The sequence below is a fragment of the Penaeus monodon genome, chromosome 25 (assembly GCF_015228065.2).
Source record: "Penaeus monodon isolate SGIC_2016 chromosome 25, NSTDA_Pmon_1, whole genome shotgun sequence".
NCBI classification, from domain to species: domain Eukaryota; kingdom Metazoa; phylum Arthropoda; class Malacostraca; order Decapoda; family Penaeidae; genus Penaeus; species Penaeus monodon.
Genome location: NC_051410.1, coordinates 38,271,679 through 38,271,947, shown reverse-complemented (window position 1 = coordinate 38,271,947; position 269 = coordinate 38,271,679). Strand labels below are relative to the sequence as shown.

The 269-nt window shown below is 54.3% G+C and overlaps 1 protein-coding gene across 1 annotated transcript in view; it reads left to right on the top strand.

Moving 5' to 3' along the window:
- Window positions 1-269, top strand: part of LOC119589226 — a gene marked incomplete at its 5' end in the record, with an annotated part of 73,080 nt that overhangs the window by 52,481 nt on the left and 20,330 nt on the right. Inside the window, 1 exon segment of the mRNA XM_037937831.1 lies at window positions 65-192. Coding sequence (XP_037793759.1) covers window positions 65-192 — 128 coding nt within the window.

Below are 269 nucleotides of genomic sequence, written 5' to 3'. Positions count from 1 at the left end.
CCCAAAGATGCCGCCTGCATCCTAAACCAATCGTGTATGTCTATGTACCATTGTGTGCCTCCAGATACCGGCAGGAAGGCTCCACGCTGCTGGTGAGTCACGTGGTACCAGCCGACGAGGGGGAGTACCAGTGCGTGGTGACCAACATGGCGAACCAAAGGGTCTCCGCGGCTGCCATTCTCACGGTCTTTGGTGAGTTCTGGTGGTGTTGCTTTCTTGAGGGAGAATCAGGGTTATTGATGGTGTTTGTTGTCTGCTTGATATGCGTG